Here is a 17,388-nt window from a genome sequence, read left to right on the forward strand (position 1 = left end):
TATAGAAACTGTGTAACTTGGAAGAATTTGCCAAAGATGGACTTCTGGCTCCACAGACCTTTCAAAACTTGTTTTCTTTGTATGGCCCACAATTTTCTAGCACGGGGCATTGTGGGGGCAGGTTCTAAATGCAATGGGACCCTGTATATCTATTCTGACCAGAAGCTCTAACCTGGCAGGAGGTTCCTGGAGGCCTCCTGTACCAGGGAAGGAACAATAAAGTAACCACACACAGGAGTGGGGTGAACCACATTGGGTCCCTCTGAACCCAAACCAAGTGTGTCCCTGAGGTAGGCTTAGCGCTGTGCCACCCAGGTCCCTCAGCGGGAAAGCCTGCTGCTGCCGGCAGATAGGTCTGCCTTAGCTGCAGAAAGGCCTCATCATAGCTAGTTTTTGCCCTTGGCCTAACCCTTTCTCTCCCTCCCTCAGATACCGATCTTGACTCCTTGGTAAACATCCTAATCTCCCTCTTTGAGTCCGTGTCCCAGAGAACTCAACCTGGGACAACCCCCAACCCACCTTCCTCTTGGCTAACCATCCAAACTGTTATAACCCCTTTAATGCTCCCTAAAAGAGGAGGAGTAGGGTAGAGGGATTGACTGGAAAAGGAAAGAGGTTCTAACTGAATGCTGTTAGAATATCTTCATTTTGTGAGTTAAAAAAAGAAAAAAAACCCCACCGGAAACAGAAGGTCCAGAGAGTTCTACAAGGTCTACCAGCAGTTCCAAAGGAAATACCCATGGATAGAATGATTCGGGGGGCCCCTGGGTGGCTCAGTCAGTTAAGCATCTGCTTTCAGCACAGGTCATAATCTCTAGGTCCTGGGATGGAGCCCTGCATCAGGCTCCGTGCTCAGTAGGAGGTCTGCTTCTCCCTCTGACTCTGACCCTCCTCCCTGCTGTGCTCTCTCTCTGTCTCAAATAAATAATAAATAAATAAATAAATAAATAAATAAATAAATAAATAAATAAATAAATAAATAAAATCTTTAAAAAAAGAAAGGCTTGCCCTTATGGACACACTACTGGGGGTCTTCCCAAGGCCCGGAAGAGAAGGCCATTGAAGCTTAGGATTCATCAGCTTCTTGCTAGACCCACTTCTACATTCTGAAGGTTCAGAAGCACCGTTTGCTAGTTCTATTGTGGATACTGGATGCACTGATGTACAGAACAGAAGGGGCTCCTCCCTTACCCACTCACAAATGGGAAGGTGGCAGTAATGGCGGTGACGGTGAAACCAATTCAAAAAAAGCAGTCACTCTACAGAGAGTTGTGCTGGCCTAGTCAGGGTGGAGCAGAGGTGGGCTGACTGCTGGCACCTGAAGAAAAGTGAGGTGACTAGAGTAGGAGAGAGTGTTCCAGTCAGAATGACAAGCCTAGTGGAGGGGGTGGGGGCAGAACTTGGCCTTGTCTATGAACTAGGCGATGGTCAGAATTTCAGGGGACGAAGAAGCTCTGGAGACTAAGGAGCAGGCTAGGGAGGCGGAGGGGCTGATACCTCCTGGTGAGGGTTTGGTGGGCAGAATAATGGCCCCTCAAGATGGCCATGGAATCTGTGGTTACAGAACATGGCAAAAAGAACTTGGCAGATGTAATTAAGGTTAAAGACCTTAAGGTAGATTATTCTGGATTATTTTGCTAGGCCCAATGTAATCACATGAGTCCTTAAAAGTGATGAAGAGGGCAAATGAGTTGGTCAGATTTAAATTATGAAAGGTATTTGATCCTCTGTTTCTGGTTTTGAAGATGGGGGAAGGGATCTTCCACCATCCAAAAATCCAAGGAATTCAGGTGACCTCTGGAAGCTGGGACGACCCCTTGGAGATAGTAAGAAAAACAGGAACCTGGGGTGCCTGGATGGCTCAGTTGCTTGAGCATCTGCCTTCTGCTCAAGTCATGATCCTAGGATCCTGGGATCGGGCTCCGCATCAGGCTCCCTGCTCCTCAGGGAGCCCGCTTCTCTCTCTCTCTCTGCCTACCTCTTCCCCTGCTTGTTTGCTCACTCTCTCTGTCAAATAAATAAATAAAATCTTTATTAAAAAAAAAAGAAAAACAGGAACCTCAGACCCTACAACCACTAGGATCTAAATTCTGCCAACAGGGGATCCCTGGGTGGCACAGCGGTTTGGCGCCTGCCTTTGGCCCAGGGCGTGATCCTGGAGACCCAGGATCGAATCCCACCTCGGGCTCCCGGCGCATGGAGCCTGCTTCTCCCTCTGCCTATGTCTCTGCCTGTGTGTGTGTGTGTGTGTGTGTGTGTGTGTGTGACTATCATAAATAAATAAAAATTAAAAAAATAAATAAATAAATTCTGCCAACAACCCTAATGATCAGGGACATAAATTCTCTCCTAGAACCTCCAGAAAGAAACACAGTTCTGCTGATGCCTCAATTTTAGCTTAATGAGATCCATGTTGGACTTTGAACCTACAGAACTGTGAGACAATACATTTGTGTTCTGAGTCATTGGGTAATTTGTTGTGACAGCAATAGAAAATTAATACAGATGTTGGTATCAAGAGCAAGGTACTACCATAACAAATTCTAAAAATGTGGGAACAGCTTCGGAATTGAGCAGTGAGCAAAAGCTGGAAGAATGTAAGGAACATAATGGAAAAAGCCAAAACATCCTTCAACTATTAGCAGAAATCTGGACCTTAAAAATGCTGCCAGTGAGGGCTCAGAAGGAAACAAGAGACATGTTACTGGGGACCAGGAGGAAGCAGAATGCTAAGTAGCTGCAGAAAGCTTAGTGGAATTGTGTCCAACAGTTGGGTGGAAAGCAGAACTTGTAAATGATGAACTTGGACATTAGGTAGAAGAGATCTCCAAGCAAAATGTTGAAAATACAGCCTTAGGTCTTCTTGCTATTTATGGTAAAATGCAAGAGGAGGCAGGAAGATTGAGAGAAAAAGTATTACAACAGAACCAAGACTTGATGCTAGAAATTCTTAGCCAACTGTCCAAAAAAAGGACTTTCCCCAAAATTATTGATTAGAATACATATCTAATCAAACCAGGTTTTTCTTTTAGATTGACAAAGTACTGTCTTGATAAATAATTTAGAACACAATGTGACATCACAAAAGATGATAGAGTAGCACTCCCCAGGAATCCTTCCCTCTATTAAAATAACTATTGACCTAGCAGAAATTGTGTAGCAGCTTTTTTGGAATTCTAAAGTCTAGGTTGAACACTTGCAGCATCCAAGGGAGAGCTTGATGGAGAAATTCAATTCAATGAATTTCCCTGTTTCAAACCCCACAAGCTGGGATCCCTGGGTGGCGCAGCGGTTTATCGCCTGCCTTTGGCCCGGGGCGTGATCTTGGAGACCCGGGATCGAATCCCACGTCAGGCTCCCGGTGCATGGAGCCTGCTTCTCCCTCTGCCTATGTCTGTGCCTCTCTCTCTCTCTCTCTGTGTGACTATCATAAATAAATAAAAATTAAAAAAAAAAAAAAAAAAACCCCACAAGCTGAGGCAGCTTCCCAGCTGCAAGGGATTTAAGTAGACCTCACTTCACCACCCCCATTCCCACCTTCCTTCTGGGAGCAGGACACTTAAGGAAATCTTTGTCAGATCACTGGCTGACCAAGTGATAATAGAATAGAAACTTCAGTTTCTATACACAACAAGGAAAATACACTTTGTAAAAATAGTATGGAGAGGTCATAAACAGATGGCTTCACCTCTCCACAAGCTGAAATCAGAAATTACTGAAGAAAAAAAAAAAAGAAATTACTGAAGAGTTCTCACTCTCCAGAATTACCACATTTCATATTCAGAATGTCTAGTTCTTAACAAAATATTATGAAACATGCTAAGAAATGGAAAAGTATGGCCCATTCACAGAGGAAAAAAAAAAAAAGGAACTTGACAGGAAACACCCCTGAGTAAGCCCAGGCAGTGGAATTTTTTTTTTAAGATTGTTTATTTCATTCATGAGAGACACACGGAGAGAAGCAGAGACATAGGCAGAGGGAGGAGCAGGCTCCCTGCAGGGAGCCCGATGTGGGACTCGATTGGACCTATGGGGATCAGGCCCTGAGCCAAAGGCAGATGCTCAACCACTGAGCCACTGAGGTATCCCCCAGGCAGTGATATTATCAGTGAAAGGAAACTGGACAAAGAGCTAAAAGAAATCAGACAGGGCAGCCCAGGTGGCTCAGCGGTTTAGTGCTGCCTTCAGCGCAGGGTCTGATCCTGGAGACCCGGGGTCAGGTCCCACATCGGGCTCCCTGCATAGAGCCTGCTTCTCCTTCTGCCTGTGTCTCTGCCTCTCTCTCTGTGTGTCTCCTGTGAATAAATAAATAAAAACTTAAAAAAAAAAAAAAGAAAGCAGAAAAACAATGTCTGCATAAAATTAGAATATCAATAAAAAGAAAATTGTAAATGGATCTAAGAATGCTGGAGCCAAAAACTATAAGATAACTGCAGTGGAAAACTAGAAGTGTTCAACAATACACTGGAGCAGGCAGAAGAAAAGATCAGTGAACTTGAAAGTAAGACGAGATATCCAGTCTGAGAATCAGAAAGAAAAAAATGTGCAGATCCTGTAGAACACCATCAAGCACAGCAATATATGCATTGTGGAAGTTCCAAATAGAAAAGAAAGTGAGAAAGGGGCAGAAAAAAAGTTTTTGAATAAATAACGGTCACCTCCTCCCCCCAAATCTGATGAAAAACATGAGCACACACATCCAAGAAGTTTGGTTTGGTGGGTTGGGGCTTAGCATAAATGACTCCATTTTGGGCATCTTGCTTTTGACAGTAAATATTGTATGAATCCCATTTTTATGAGTGGGATATTTAAAGCAGCCAAGTTCATTTAAACAGAAAGTAGAATTGAGATTATCCAAGGTTGGAAGAAGGAGGAAATAGTGAGTTATTGCTTAATGGGTACAGTTTCCATTTAGAATGATGAGTTCTAGAAGTTCTAGAAATAGTGGTAATGGTGGCACAGTATTTTTAATGTAATTAATGTAACTGAGTTGTACACTTTTTTTTTTTAATTTTTATTTATTTATGATAGTCACACACACACAGAGAGAGAGAGGGGCAGAGACATAGGCAGAGGGAGAAGCAGGCTCCATGCCGGGAGCCTGACGTGGGATTCGATCCCGGGTCTCCAGGATCGCGCCCTGGTCCAAAGGCAGGCGCTAAACCGCTGTGCCACCCAGGGATCCCGTGTTGTACACTTAATAATAGTTAAGGTACTAAATTTTATGTATATGTTAGCACAACTTAAATCTAAAATTTGGGGATCCCTGGGTGCTCAGCAGTTTAGCGCCTGCCTTTGGCCTAGGGCGTAATCCTGGAGAGCCGGGATTGAGTCCCATGTCAGGCTCCCTGCATGGAGCCTGCTTCTCCCTCTGCCTATGTCTCTGCCTCTCTCTGTGTGACTCTCATGAATGAATAAATAAAATCTTTAAAATAAATAAATAAATAAATAAATCTAAAATAAAAAAAAAAACAAAACAGGGGTGCTTGGTGGCTCAGTCAGTTAAACGGCTGACTCTTGATTTTGGCTCAGGTCCTAATCTCAGGATCCTGGGATTGAGCCCCGCATCAAGCTCCACACTCAGCGAAGAATCTGCTTCAGGATTCTCTCTCCCTCTGCCCCTTCCCCTGCTCACACTCTTGCACATGCATGCTCTCAGATAAATAAATCTTTCAAAAAATTAATAAAATTTTGAAAACACATGGAAAAAAAAAGCCTAGAATAAACTGGTGAGTATATCAAATAAATATTGAGTGAGAAGAGTAAGGTGAGTCCCAGAGCCTTCTCAGGCAGCCCACAGGGATCTGGTTACAGGTTTGAGAATCCCTGGGGTGGGTAATAAAGGGGATATGGATAGAGACGGGACACCTGGCTGGCTCAGTTGGTAGAGTATGTACCAAATGTATCAAATTTTTGATCTTGGGGTCATGAATTCAAGCCTCACGTTGGGCATGGACATTACTTAATAATAAATAAAGAAATGCTGTTAGAAAATGCAGTTTCCAATTTAGGGGGAAAAGGGATATTTTGACTTCACCTCATTCCATTTACCAAGTAAATTCCAATGATCAGTGAATCATCAAAGACTCTTGCCAAGTCATTGCGATGGCTGCCGCTAATAATAAACATTTCCTTTTTTGACCAACCTCTCGAAACACAGGCTTCTGCAACATCACGCACTTCCTGGTTGTATCATTGTCCTTCCCTTCTCATCCCAAGGTAGTAGTGGGAATGGGGGATGGGTATGAGGAAGACTGGATATAGAAATTATTTTTTTTGAAAGATTTTTTTTATTCATTCATGAGAGTCACACAGAGAGAGGCAGAGACATAGGCAGAGGGAGAAGCAGGCTCCATGCAGGGAGCCTGATGTGGACTTGAACCTGGGAATCCAGGATCACACCTTGAGCCAAAGGCAGGCCTTCAACCGCTGAGCCATCCAGGCGTCCCTCTGGGTGTGATTCTTGAAAGAGGAGTCAAGGTTGTCTCCTAGATTTTTAGTCTGAACAACTAGGTTAATGGAGGTGTCATTTACTGATGAAGGCAATTATGGGAGGTTTGGAAGGAAGAGTAAAGAGTTCAGTGTTAGCCATGTTTAATTGAAATGTTGGCCCTCCGGGGGAGATAGTGAAAAAATGCTGGGAATAGAGAAGCCATTGTCTGTACAGACAGCACTGAAGCCCTGCGGCTGGGTGATTTGACCAAAGAGTAGATTTTATCAGGAAAGGAAGAAGTAGCCAGGACTGAGCCCTGGGCTCTCTATTAAGATTGGGAGGTGAAGAACCAGCTGAGGAGCTAAGAAGGAGTGTCCAGGAGGCGGGACAAGAATAGTAGTGTGGGAACCTGAAAGTAAAGAAGGCATTGGCTTTAGCAACATGGAGCTCACCGGTTACCATAACAGGTGTGGATTTGGAGGAGTGATGTAGTGATTGGACTGGAGTGGATTTGGGAGAGAATGGGAGGACAGGAATTGCATGCAGCGAACTCTTCAGGGGAGCTCTGCCAGAAGGGTACAGAATGTGGGTGTCACTGGAGGAGGCTGTGTCATAGACAAGAGAAGCCTAAGAAGATGTAACAACTAAACATGTGGTGTCCTGAATAGAATCCTAGAAGAGAAAAAAACATAGGTAGAAAGTAAGGTAATCTGAATAAACTATAGACTTTAGTTAATAGCATACCAATATTGCAACCACCATACCTTAATGTCAGATGTTAATAATAGGGGAAACTGTGCATGTGTGTATAAGGGAGATATATATGGGAACTCTACTATCTGCTCAACTTCTTTATAAATATAAAACTTCTTGAAACTAAAGTTTTAAAAAAGTGGAAAGATGGACTAGATGATTCTATTTTTTATTTTTCATGTCTAAATCATAACTTAATCTTATTTTTTATTTTTTAAAAATATTTTATTTACTTATTCATGAGAATACACAGAGAGGAGGGCAGCCCGAGTGGCTCAGCGGTTTAGCGCCGCCTTCAGCCCAGAGCCTGATACTGGAGACCCAGGATCGAGTCCCACGTCGGGTTACCTGCATGGAGCCTGCTTATGTCTCTGCCTCTCCCTCTCTCTCTGTGTCTTTCATGAATAATTAAATTTAAAAAATCCTAAAAAAAAAAGAGTTCTTCTAAAAACAAACAAACAAACAAACAAATAAATAAAATACACAGAGAGGAGAGAGGCAGAGGCACAGGCAGAGGGAGAAGCAGGCTCCATACAGGGAGCCCCATGTGGGACTCGATCCCTGGTCTCCAGGATCATGGCCTGGGCCAAAGGCAGGCGCCAAACCGCTGCGCCACCCAGGGATCCCCATAACATAATTTTAGACCACAAAATATTAATAAACACACACTTAAGCGCCTTTTGTCTGCTTTTTATAAAAGTTATATTTTAAGTATGACTTTTTTTTAAAGATCGCAAAGACAGAAGTAGAATAAATCACATATAAATTACGTAAAAGCAGAGTTCAGAGGTATGCTCTTTCAAAAGTAACATGTGTCTTGCAAAAATTAAAAACTTTGTATTAACACAGAAATCTAACTATGGTGAGCATCCTTTTCTTCCCTTCAATCCATTTTTTCCAGAAGTCCCTCGGCTGAAAGTTTCGAGTGAGTTCCTCCGGATTTTTTTCTTTTCTATGTGGTCTATGAGAAAAGCCGTATTGTTTTGTTCTGTTTGTGGGTGTGTGTTTTGTTTTCTCAGAAAGGAGTTGCAATGTCACAAATCCGAGATTAGGAGTTTTCCTGTTCTACAGTGCGCAGTGGGCGCGTCGCCGGGAACGGGGAGCAGCAGCTTCTCTCTCACGTTCCTCTGGGAATTGTGGCTCAAGGTCGACGACTCCGAATTCGACGTTACTGTCCCGGGGCGTCTGGGCGCACATGCACAGTGCCAGCATCAACCGCCAACGAACGGAATCCATGTTCTCTCCACCCAAGTAAGTAGTCTCTAAGCTGTTCCTTTTTCTCCAATTCCCTCGAAGTCAACCGTCTGAATCTACTTCAACCTTTTCGAGAGAAAACCGTGATCAGCAGCTACCTCACAGTCCCAGCAATCCGCGCCGCTGCTAGGGCCCCGGGGCTCCCATCCCCGGACACGCGGCCGCTGCGCCCCCGGCCCGCGCGGCAGCTCCGAGCTCGCAGTGGATTCGGGGCGCCCGCGAGGCGTGAGGAACATCGGCACTTTGACTCTCACGAGTGAAAGGGGAAGCTGGACTGTACCGCGGACGCACCGGCACTGGCCACGCACAGCCAGGTGGGCTGAGGCACGCGGGCACCCGCCGACGGCGGGCACAACCACAGACCAACGGCGCGTGAAGAAGCTGCTCTCCGCCAGGAGGCGGCCGAGCGCCACGGCTGCGGCAGTGCGCCTGCGCCTCGGACGCCGTCGCGTCCCCTTTTACGCTTGCGTGACGCGACCTAGCGTCGACTGGAGCTGGAAGATGGCGGCTTCCGCGGTTTGCCGGGCGGCGGGCGCCGGGACGAGGGTGCTGCTGCGCACCCGCCGCTCGGTGAGGCGACAGCGGGAGCACAAGGCCGCGGAGCGCGGGGCTTCGGCACGCGGACGGGAGCGGACTGTCTAGCCGCGCAGGGTCACCGTTGGGGAGGTTCCGGGGTCAGGGCCGTGCGAAGGTCACGGCGCTGAGCGGGGATTGGCGTCCTGCGGCGGGCCGGGGCGGGGGGGCTGCGACCGGGATCCCACTGCTGGCCAGGGAGCCGAGGTCAGATCCCGCAACCGAGTCCTCAATCTCGGTCGTCCCTTTTTAGCAGTCGTCCCTGCTGAGGTCGCCTGCCTTGCGGAGCACCGCCACCTTCGCCCAAGCTCTCCAGAGCGTGCCAGAGACACAGGTCAGCCTGCTGGACAACGGGCTGCGAGTGGCCTCCGAGCAGTCCTCCCAGCCTACCTGCACGGTGAGCCGGGGCTCCCCTCGGGAGGCCGCCTCCCTACTGCGCCTGGCGTCTTTTCCTAGGTCAGGGTGTGACCTTGGGCTCAAGTCCTCTGTGGTTTGGGTCAGACTCCTTATTCACCACTGAATTGACTCTACTGCCTTAATCCCGACCCCAGCTAGGCCCCACTTCTTGGAGGCATTCCTTACTATAACTAGCACACATTTAGTATATGATGCCTGCCAAGCCAGAGGCCAGGTTTTTTTTTTTTCCAGCGTATTCTTAAGCACCTCAAAGGAGAGAAGTGATCCTGTTTTCATTTTACCATGAGGAAAATGGGTTTCAGAGACATAAGGTAACTGCTAGAGTCACAGCCCAAAGTCATAATCTCCTGGCTAGACTACTTACGGGCCTGCATAAGGAATGCATTTGAAAATTCCGAAGAAACGGTTGATTTTCCAAAAAAATACAAATCCCCCAAATTGACTTAAAAGAAATCTTGGTTAGATATATGAATAGATGAGAAGATTCTGAAGATGTAATCCTCTTCTCTGCACTCTAAATGCCAGGGTGCAATAAGACCAATAAGTGGTCTTATTAGTAAATTCCTTCGGTTTTCCAGGAACAAATAATGTGCTTTAAGTTGTTACTGAACGCAGCAAAAAATCATGGGCAACTTTTGTATTACGTGGCTCTTATATCCAAAGCCTGTTTAGAAAGTTGGTGAGAGAATGCTGTATTTCACGGACTCTGAGAAGCTCTAATTGTAAGGGGCACCCACTGTGTCCCAGTGGCATATAAAGAATGCTGCCTATGATAATCAAAGACTACCGTGGGTTGTAAGATTTAAGTTTTCCTTCTGAGATGTTAGTTGTGAAATAGATGTTAGCGTAAGAATTTATGTTATATTGTATGCCTATCAACATCTCTTAGGAAAGTAGATGTGAAAATTTTAAATCAGCTGTGAGCAAATATTAAAAGACTAGATCTATGTGACTTGTGTGGGATGAGTGATGTGGTGTGTGTTTCATAGCACACCAGGAGGCTGTTGAAGTAATGATGAGATTCTCTCATTGGGTGCCAAGGAGACATTTGACAGTGTTAAGTATCCAAGTCTGGTTAAAAACTTAAAAAAAGAAAAATTGTGAATGAAGGCTCCTTGCTTAATAAGATAAAATGTTCAGTGTCTAAACCAATAGCCTGGGCAGCCCCCGTGGTCCAGCGGTTTAGCGCCGCCTTCAGCCCAGGGCCTGATCCTGGAGGCCCAGGATCAAGTCCCACGTTGGGCTCCCTACATGGAGCCTGCTTCTCCTTCTGCCTGTGTCTCTGCCTCTCCCTCTCTGTGTCTCTCATGAATAAATAAATAAAAATTAAAATAAATAAATAAATAAACCAATAGCCTTCCTTAATGGTGAAAGACAAAATTACCAGAACAAAGGCAGGGTATAATTTTTAGAAAGCAGAAAATAAGTTGTTGTTTGCAAACAATGTGTCGATTGCCTAGAAAAAAATAAAAAGAGTCAACTGAAAAGCAAGACAATATAAGAATTTCATATTGGTAATGGGGTTAGGTGAGTGTGCACAGAAGCTTTCTTGGGAACCAGTCTACAAATAGAGTGGGAAGGAGAAGGGACATGGTATGTCTTTGAGCCCCTGCCTGTGCCCAGGGCACAGCTGTATCTCCAAGCACATGGGGTCCTACTGAGACAACTCTCCCCCAACCTTGGGACCGTGAGCCCTGACCTGGGGCTTCTGTTGAGTCTTCCAGGATAAGGCATAAGTGGGGGCTGGGGTGGTTTGTGTGTTACCTTTGTTGATGGCTTCTTGTCCAGGTCGGGGTGTGGATTGATGTTGGCAGCCGTTACGAGACTGAGAAGAACAATGGGGCAGGTTACTTTCTGGAGCATCTGGCTTTCAAGGTGAGGCTCTTGAAGTCCTGCATCTCCCCTGGGGTTGGGGCTGCCTGGTGTCCCTCCTGAGGAGGATGTAGGTTCACAAAGTCAGCTTCCTCAGTTATGGGCTTCAGTTGGGGGGCGATCTCTGGCTGGCCTTTCTGGAAGGAATCACATGGGCTTAGCCTCTCCTGAGTGAATATATATCTGGTCAGCCCCTGCACAAGGCCCCCAGCGCCTGAAAGAAACCCAGGGAGACGCAGGACCCCACTCCTCACCAGAGAGGCCGGGCGTGCGTCATACACATGCATTGGTGCAGAAGTGTGGAACACGTAGATAGATGTTAAGATATGTATTTGAACAAACTTGTAGACTTGGGCTGTCAAGCGTTCTCGTGAAATGCTCTCTGGCCGAATACCTGGGCATCTCTTGTTTCTAGAAGTAAATACTGAGCTTTCCTGAGGTTGGAGATAGTCTTCATCCTTAGCCCCTCAGCCAGTCCATGTTGTCATGAAGTCTGTTTTTTTAAAAGAATGAAAAAAATGGAGGAGGAGATATAGATGGGTGGGGGCGTGGAGCAGGACCATGTAGATAGCCTAGCCAGCAGCAACATCACAGATGTGTGTGCAGATCTCAAGATGGATGTGTGTGCCAGTGGACACACGCACACATACACGTACAGGGCTGGGGTTGAGTCCCACAGAGGTTGCACTAGTACACACACAATAATATGAATGGCTTGGGGTTAGAGTGGGTAATGGCAGCATCAGCTGAACATTGATGTGTACTAACCTGACCATGACTGTCAGCAAGGTGACAGAGAATGGGAAGGTCAGGCTGCTATGGGGCTCTGGATTTCAGGCAATACTTGCACTGGCTGTGCCTTTCTTGGCCCCTGGCTGTCTCCATTTTGTTAGCCTATGATACTGTGTGGCCCTGCTTGGCACTTGGTGAGTATGGATTGTAGGCCCTATATTCCCATCATCTTTGCTAAAGGATGTGCCCGTGGACTAGTGATCCTGCTGAGACTTTAGCCTTTGAAGATAGGGGTCCTGAGTTCCCATGTGGCTCCTGATTGGTCCATTTGCTGTCTGGCTCAAGGGAACAAAGAATCGACCTGGCAATGCCTTGGAGAAGGAGGTGGAGAGCATGGGGGCCCATCTCAATGCCTATAGCACCCGGGAGCACACTGCCTACTATATCAAGGCACTCTCCAAGGACCTACCAAAAGGTAAAGCCTGGAGGAGGAGGCAGGGACAGGATGATAGGACTTAGGGGTACAGAGGACAGGCCCCCAGGAGCTTGGCCTGGCTGAAGAATGGGGTTACCCTGACAGTATACTCTTGTAGCAGGGCAAGCAGGCATGCCAGGCCTGGGGGGTGCGGGGGAGGGGGTTGTGCTGTTACTGGCCTGCAGTAGCCACCTGGTGCCTAAACCTGCTCTTGCATCTAGCTGTGGAGCTCCTGGCTGACATTGTGCAGAACTGCAGCCTAGAAGACTCCCAGATCGAGAAGGAGCGTGATGTGATTCTACAGGAGCTGCAGGAGAACGATGCATGCATGCGGGATGTGGTCTTTGACTACCTGCATGCCACAGCATTCCAGGGCACACCTCTAGCCCAGGCTGTGGAGGGGCCCAGTGGGAATGTCAGGTGAGGGTTGGCCGGACCTCTGCCAGAACTTGCTCAAGCCCCATTCACATGAGTTTGTTTTAGTTGGCCTGTGCTATTATATTAATTTGCACAATTGGAAACATCTCTGTTGCCACATGGTCCGTGGGGTTCTTTTTGAAGACCTGTGTGGTCTTTATTTAGATTGTGGGCTTCCTTGTAGGGTTTTATGTGTCCTGACCACCTGAGGGAGAGAGCATTGGGGGTCTTGTCCTCTGGTGGGGATCCTGACACCTCCTTTGGAGAGAAAGCACTGCCATGAAGGCAGACATGTGGTGGGGACCTTGGCAGGCTGGGTGGCAGAGATGGGAAATGGGATCAAGGGGTCTGCTAGGGCTTGCTCCCTGGAGAAGTCCTGTCTCCTCGTCTGTCTCCTCAGCTCTGTTTTGTGAGACCCAGATCACTGTGATTTGGGAGAGGCGTTGAGCCATTGGCTGTATGTCTTTCAGGAAACTATCTCGTGCAGACCTGACCGAGTACCTCAGCAGGCATTACAAAGCCCCTCGCATGGTGCTAGCAGCAGCTGGAGGTGAGTACTGGGCTCACTGAAGCCCTGTGGTGATGGGTGGGTAGGAACCAGCCTTGTTTACCAGGGCCCAGGTCTCCTGGTTCTGACCATAGGGAATCTTCCATTTCTGGGGACCCTGTTCCTATTCTGTCCTTTAGGGGAGTGACTGCCACCCATCTTTGGGACCCGCCACATAGGGATGCTGCTCCCCCTCATTAGTACAGGCCTTTCTCAGCCCTACCTGTTCCCTAAAAGACCTAGTTAGCAGGCTGATGGGGGATATAGGCCCTCAGGGTGTTCCTTGCAGCCGTGCTAGTGGGCAGCCAGGCACTGGGGTGTGACAGTGCATATTTGATGACAGACCAGGAAGTGCAGAGTTGGAGGTTCAGGGGTGCTTTTGAAGTATATGCTGTGGGAACCAAAGTCTAAAGGATGGGGGGAATCAGTCAGGAGGGAGCTGGGACCCTGAGTGGTGGGGCAGGGCAGTGTCATGGCCTGATGCTTGGCTGTTTGTGGGGGCTGGAGCACATGCGGACCGATCAAGATGCTAGAGCGGCAGAGAACTCCTCTTGTAAGGGTGAGGGTGGGAGGTCCTGCAGTGTCCTGAGGGGCTGAGGTCACAACGTTATTTGTGAATATCCTCAGAATGAGTCACAGCCCTGTGGTAGCACCTCTGTGCCCTCTCATTTGCCACCTCTACAGGGTAGCAGCCAGGATCCTCTTGAAGGGTCAGAGTGACGAAGCAGGGCAGGAGGCCTTGTGCCCGGGGTACCCCAGTCTTGTCCTTAATGTGGGAGTGAACGGATCACATGGAGACCCATCTGCAAGCCCAGCATGCTACTGCTTCCCTGGGGATGAGGTCATGGGCACTCTTTGACCGTCAGGTGCCTGCCCTACCTCTGAGGCAGAGTCTGCCTACATGGGACTCTTCCCTCACCCTGTCCCGATGTCATGTTCTCCTTCTGTCTCCCACTGAAGATAGGATGTGGGGTCCCCTGACCCTGTGCTTTGGACCCTACCTGGCCAGTAACAGTGCTGTCTATTTTGGCAGGGGTGGAGCACCGGCAGCTGCTGGACCTCGCCCAGAAGCACTTCAGCAGCGTTTCTGAGACATACACAGAGGACACTGTGCCCACTCTGGCTCCATGCCGCTTCACGGGCAGCGAGGTGGGCTGCCTTGTGGGCTGGGGCGGTGTTCTTAGCCCAAGCCTCTAGATGGGCCCTCACGTACCTGGTTGTCTTCATGACTCCAGAGGAGCCTCGGGAGTTGGAAGCGGGTCTTGTGGCTGTTGTGTCGCAAGCACAGGTGTTCACACACACACGTGCATGCTTCACCCACAGCTGGTACCTTTTCTGGTCTCTGGATGTTCTGCCTCTCTCAGTCATGCCGTGTCCTTTTTCAGATCCGCCACCGTGATGACGCTCTGCCCTTGGCCCATGTAGCTATTGCAGTAGAAGGGCCTGGCTGGGCCAACCCGGACAATGTGGCCCTCCAAGTGGCCAATGCCATCATTGGCCACTATGACTGCACTTATGGTGGCAGCACGGTAAGCACCGGGGCGAGCATGGGACCTTGCCTTCAAGGTACAGAGGGTACCAGGGCTGTGGGCTCCTGTACCTTGGGGTTCAGGGTGTGAACCATCGACAGGAGGGTGAATGCTGACAATCCTTGCCCCGGCAGCACCTGTCCAGCCCACTGGCTGCTGTCTCTGTGGCCAAGAAGCTGTGCCAGAGTTTCCAGACCTTCAACATCTGCTACGCAGAGACTGGGTTGCTGGGCGCACACTTTGTCTGCGATCGCATGAACATTGATGACATGATGTTCTTCCTGCAAGGCCAGTGGTGAGTGGCAGCCCAGTACTATGGGGTGCAGGAAGGGCCTTTAAGCAGGGGTGGGGTAGGAGACCGCATCATCTCTCGGGATGACCACCTTGTCCCCTGCCCATTTCAGGATGCGCCTGTGCACCAGTGCCACAGAAAGTGAGGTGCTCCGGGGCAAAAACATCCTCAGAAATGCACTGGTGTCTCATCTGGATGGTGAGTTGTGCAGCCCTCTGAGGAGGGTGTGGAGCGCATCCTGGCAGGGACAGCCCCAGGATAGCCACGTTCCCAACCAAATTGGGAAAGGAAAACTCTGAAGGCCATGCCATATCCCCACTTCCACTCCCAGGGGTGTGGTGTGTCCAGTACGAGTGCCAGTGGGCCAGGTCAGCAACAACCCATTGTTACAGTGGCAAGTGATAGTAGAAGTGGGGGTTGAGATCTGGGGTCAAACCATGGTCCAGATGTCAGCCTAGAGCTGGAGGCTCAGTGAGTACCGGTGGTCCAGGACTGGACTGGGTGGACTGGTAACCCTCCCCTGACCCTTGCAGGCACCACTCCTGTGTGTGAGGACATTGGACGCAGTCTCCTGACCTATGGCCGGCGCATCCCCCTGGCTGAGTGGGAAAGCCGGATTGCGGTAATGTGGGCCCCTGGGGGAGGTTCTGGAGTCTTGACCTGGCAGACTTCTAAAGGGCGGGGAGTTCAGGCCTGACAGCGCACTGTGCAAACTGCTCCCGTAGGCATCTCTGGTGTCTTAGGCAGCGTCACCCACGGGTGGCATTATTGGAGGGCAGGGCAGAAGCCGATGGCTGAGGGGATGGGCGGGGCCTGCTGCCTTTTCCCTTTGGGTGAAGAGCAGCTCCTTGGTTCATATAGAAGATCAGGGCTGGCTGGGTGATGTTGACCTGCTGAGGTGGTCCCAGGAGCCTGCCTGTCAGTGTGCTCTCTACTTCACCCTGCAGGAAGTGGATGCCAGTGTGGTGCGTGAGGTCTGCTCCAAGTACTTCTATGACCAGTGTCCAGCAGTGGCTGGATTGGGTGAGTAGCCTAGAGGGCCTGTTCTTAGTCCTCCTCCTCAGGCCTCCTCTTGGCCTCCCCTTCTGCCTCTGTTCCCCCACCCCCTAGCCTATGCTGGCAGCAGCAAACTGAGGCCCCCGAGAGGCTCTGCCCACTAACCTGGCTGCCAGGGAGTTCTTGCTCAGAAAACCTGTCCCAGCAGCTCCCTGACTCCCTGCCAAGGTACCTCTATCAATACCCCACACCCGCCAGGTAACGGACACCTCTGTGTGGGGGGTGGGGCTTCAAGAGCATGAAGTGACAGGCTCAGCACCCCTGGGGGAATGTTCTCTTCCTTTTTTCCACTGAAAGCCTGTCTTGTGCTGCTCTGGGCAGCTCTGAATCGGGTGCGGCGCAGGGCCAGGTGTCCCTGTACAGGCCAGGTACCCCACCCTGACGCCCCACCCTATCCCCACAGGCCCCATTGAGCAGCTCCCAGACTACAACCGGATCCGTAGCGGCATGTTCTGGCTGCGTTTCTAGGCAAGAAGGCTGTACGGGCAAGAGGGCTGGGCCAGGGTTCATGGTCCCTCCCCACCACAAACATGCCACCTCGGCTCTTCAGACCTGTGTGCAGATTACCTTACCTCCAATAAAGTCCTGTGTTGAGAACTGTGTTGTCCTCTCGGCATTACCATGGAGTCCACTGGGCAGTGGATGGGGGAACAGGGACTTCTCTTAGGTTCTGTATGCCCCCGATCCTTCTGCCTTCCCACAGGCTGTTGTATCCCCAGCCAGGGGCAAGCGTGGGGGCCGCAGTATGGAGGCCGGAAGCCTTTGATGCCTGCAGGGAGCTGAAGCCAGATGTTTCCATTTAGCCACGTGGGGGATGCTCCTCTCTAGTCTGTCCCAAGAGTAGGGTGTGGGAACCCATGTTTTTGCCCTGGTAGAGGTTCCAGCCTGGGAACTCGGAAGCCAGGAAGGAAGCCCTTGGTGTGGGCCCTGTGCAATTGCTTTCTGGCAGTTCCTGGTCCCCTGGACAGGCCAGGAGGGCCAAGGAGTATCCCTGAGGAAGCCTTCTTCATGTTTACTCTGGATCCTGGGAGGAGGATA

General features: G+C 49.3%; 1 protein-coding gene and 1 long non-coding RNA gene across 3 annotated transcripts; one reads left to right on the forward strand and one right to left on the reverse strand.

Moving 5' to 3' along the window:
• Positions 1-7,861: 7,861 nt before the first annotated feature.
• On the reverse strand, positions 7,862-8,866 carry LOC140610357 (uncharacterized). Its single transcript, XR_012012043.1, has 2 exons — positions 8,732-8,866; positions 7,862-8,506 (listed from the first exon to the last, which is right to left on the reverse strand). It is a non-coding gene; the product is annotated as an uncharacterized lncRNA (long non-coding RNA).
• Positions 8,851-16,947, forward strand: UQCRC1 (ubiquinol-cytochrome c reductase core protein 1). Of its 2 annotated transcripts, none has more exons than XM_072786330.1 (13): positions 8,851-9,010; positions 9,267-9,410; positions 11,219-11,305; positions 12,380-12,509; positions 12,731-12,929; positions 13,397-13,476; positions 14,507-14,622; positions 14,859-15,002; positions 15,137-15,297; positions 15,407-15,492; positions 15,828-15,916; positions 16,242-16,317; positions 16,754-16,947. In XM_072786330.1, exons 1-13 carry the CDS (start codon positions 8,942-8,944, stop codon positions 16,816-16,818), a joined length of 1,446 nt encoding a protein of 481 aa, XP_072642431.1. In that variant the 5' UTR covers positions 8,851-8,941; the 3' UTR covers positions 16,819-16,947. The 2 variants fall into 2 exon arrangements, with proteins under 2 accessions (XP_072642431.1, XP_072642430.1); XM_072786329.1 differs by having other exon boundaries at positions 8,857-9,010; positions 9,270-9,410.
• The last annotated feature ends 441 nt before the right edge of the window (positions 16,948-17,388 follow it).

This window comes from Canis lupus, chromosome 19, assembly GCF_048164855.1.
Source record: "Canis lupus baileyi chromosome 19, mCanLup2.hap1, whole genome shotgun sequence".
Lineage (NCBI taxonomy): Eukaryota > Metazoa > Chordata > Mammalia > Carnivora > Canidae > Canis > Canis lupus.